The sequence below is a fragment of the Calidris pugnax genome, unplaced genomic scaffold (genome assembly GCF_001431845.1).
Source record: "Calidris pugnax isolate Ruff unplaced genomic scaffold, ASM143184v1 scaffold63, whole genome shotgun sequence".
Taxonomy (NCBI): Eukaryota; Metazoa; Chordata; class Aves; order Charadriiformes; family Scolopacidae; genus Calidris; species Calidris pugnax.
In genome coordinates, this window is record NW_015090852.1 from 4,377,246 (window position 1) to 4,379,906 (window position 2,661).

The 2,661-nt window shown below is 60.8% G+C and overlaps 1 protein-coding gene across 1 annotated transcript in view; it reads right to left on the reverse strand.

Moving 5' to 3' along the window:
• Positions 1-6: 6 nt before the first annotated feature.
• The window catches only part of FAM78B (family with sequence similarity 78 member B), a 3,495-nt gene continuing 840 nt past the window's right edge, over positions 7-2,661 (reverse strand). Inside the window, exons 2-3 of the mRNA XM_014943340.1 lie at positions 2,410-2,657; positions 7-1,276 (exon numbers count right to left, since the gene is read on the reverse strand). Of these exons, the coding sequence (XP_014798826.1) occupies positions 754-1,276; positions 2,410-2,657 (771 nt within the window). The 3' untranslated portion in view covers positions 7-753. The remainder of the gene's footprint in view (positions 1,277-2,409; positions 2,658-2,661) is intronic.

Consider the following 2,661-nt stretch of genomic DNA (forward strand, 5'->3'; position numbering starts at 1 on the left):
GAAGGTTGAGGAACTGCAAAGATTTAGTGCACCTTAAAAGCAAAGGACATCTAACCTGCCCTTAGATCTCACTCCAAGACGGAAAAGAGCTATGTCATCTCCTACACTCACAACTACTCCAAACACACCCAAACACATGCAAAACACCCCACTTCCCCTCGGCTGCGGAAAACCCCTCCTGGGGAGCAGCAACAGCTCATGCCGGGCTCCGGATCAGCGCCCTGGCTCTGCCAGCTCCTGCTTTGCTCCTGGGCCCTCCTGCCCAGTCCCAGTGAGCAGGACAAGGGGTCGATTATCAATCCAAAATGCATAGGTATAGACACCGCGGGGACACCCGTGCTCTGGCGGGAAGGGTCACCGCAGGACCCTCCGCGTCCACCAGGCACGGTCTCCATTTCTGCCTCCGGTTGGGTGGAAAGCAGCATTTTGCCACAGGCACAGTTCGATCATACTCATGCTCCTTGCATGGCCTTGCAAGGAAAGACCAGTCATTTAGGTCAGACAGCCTCTTTGCCAGCCACAAGACTCTAGAAGTACTCAATTCCTCTTCCTGGGAAATCCTCCAGCTCAGCGATCCCTCTTCCCACCCCTGTGCCGGCCAGGCTCTCTTTCTGACTAAGGAAGAACCGTATTTCCAACCACCACAGCTACAAAGGCAGGAGAACCCAAGAGGTCTGCTTTGGCTCAGAAACCCCATTCGTTTGCAGCAGGCTGGCAGCACCCAGGTCCTCACGTGTGTGCCCGGGCGCTGCTCTACTTGGGAGGTATCACGACTATAGGCTGGCCTCGCTTGGGTCTCCACATGAGGACTTGGGCATCGTTGGCATTGGGTTTCACTAGTGCGTTTGGTGGGATGGGCTCCATCCTGCTGAGGATCCGGGGCTGCTCCTGCTGAGTCCTTCCCACCAGCCGTGCCCGCTGCCCCAGCAGTTGCATGGGATCAACCTCAATGTCCACTCGCATCCTCCACTTTATAGTCTGCAAGATGATCTTTTCCTTGGTGGTGGTGTTCATGGCCACCAGCCACGTGGTAAAGCTCTGGTCCCTTTTAATCCTGGTCAGCAGTGGCACATTACTGTTGCTGACAGGGACAGCCCACGTCACACTGGGGTAGAAATTGTCATTCATGCTCACCGAGAACCTGGAGATCTTGTTAGTGGGCCCGACCAGGGTCACAGTTTCTGTGGTGTTTCCATACCAGGGATAGCTCACGCCATCTGAATCGCTGATGGCTTTTACTCTTCCTTCTCGCAGGTCGGGCAGCTCCCAGCTTGACCTAGTGAAAGGGAAGAGAAAGGCCAGGTTAGCAGGGAAACAACAGCGATAGTGCCCAGCAAGGGGCAGGCAGGCAAGCAGCTTGGGGACCCCTCCCCACCTGCAGCCAAGCTCTCAAGGACCTCCTTCAAGAACACATTCAGCTTCGGTTCCTTCACCGAGTCGCTCACGGTTAGCTGAAGCCTTTGCTCTACCAACACAACACTATTTTAATTCACCTGCGATCACACCAACTGGGCCAAAACTCATTGCTGAGTCTCTCTGGGGTCACTGTCTCCTTAATCAGCTCTTGTGCCGGAGGAGAACAGCCTTCCCCATCGACGGAGGTGCTGGCTGTGCCCGTCAGCAGCCCCCCTCCTGCCATAAAAGCCTGCAATTTTTCTGCCCCTAAACACAGGCGCCTGCCCAGAGGCACCCACAACACTGAAATATCACCATTACACTTGCCCCGGTGCGATGGGATCCCTGCAACACGGCGGGGGGGTGGAAATCCCAGCCCAAATCCTGCCTGCCGACCACGTTAGCAACCCCATGCGGCTACAGCAAGGGAGAGGGTCACCCCATGGCAGTGGGGAAACCTCGGGGAGCTGCGGGGACACCTCGGGGAGCTGCGGGGACCCTCCGGCCCTGCCCCAGCTCTTGGCTTCAAGCCCATCCAGGCTCCGGAGCTGCCCGGGGAGCAGCGGGGGACAGGCCACCGCCATCCCCCCGAGCAAGCCACGACCTCCGCTGGGCTCCATCCTCCCCAAACCCTCCGGTGCCACAGCAGAATGGCTCCACCGGGGCCCGGCTGCTCCCCTGGTGCCGTCAGAAACCCTGTGCGGCGTCGTGTCCCCCCCCTCTACCCCCCAACCCCCCGGCCCGGTCCCGGTGGCGGCGGCCGTGCTCACACGCCGAGGTCGCTGTAGGTGTTGTAGAACTCCATGTGGTTGCAGGCCTGGATCCAGCCCACCACCCAGGTGTGCCGCCTCCGCTGGGCTCCATCCTCCCCAAACCCTCCGGTGCCACAGCAGAATGGCTCCACCGGGGCCCGGCTGCTCCCCTGGTGCCGTCAGAAACCCTGTGCGGCGTCGTGTCCCCCCCCTCTACCCCCCAACCCCCCGGCCCGGTCCCGGTGGCGGCGGCCGTGCTCACACGCCGAGGTCGCTGTAGGTGTTGTAGAACTCCATGTGGTTGCAGGCCTGGATCCAGCCCACCACCCAGGTGTGCCGCCGGGCGATGGGCGGCATGAGGACGCGGGCCGAGGCGCGGAAGTAGGGCGTGCGGTACCGCAGCACCACCGGCGAGCTCTCCTCGATGGCGGTGGCCGCCGGCTCGATGGTGGCCGACACGTCCGACACCACGATCTGCTCCCGACGCACCCGCGCCTTGCAGGCCACGCTCTGC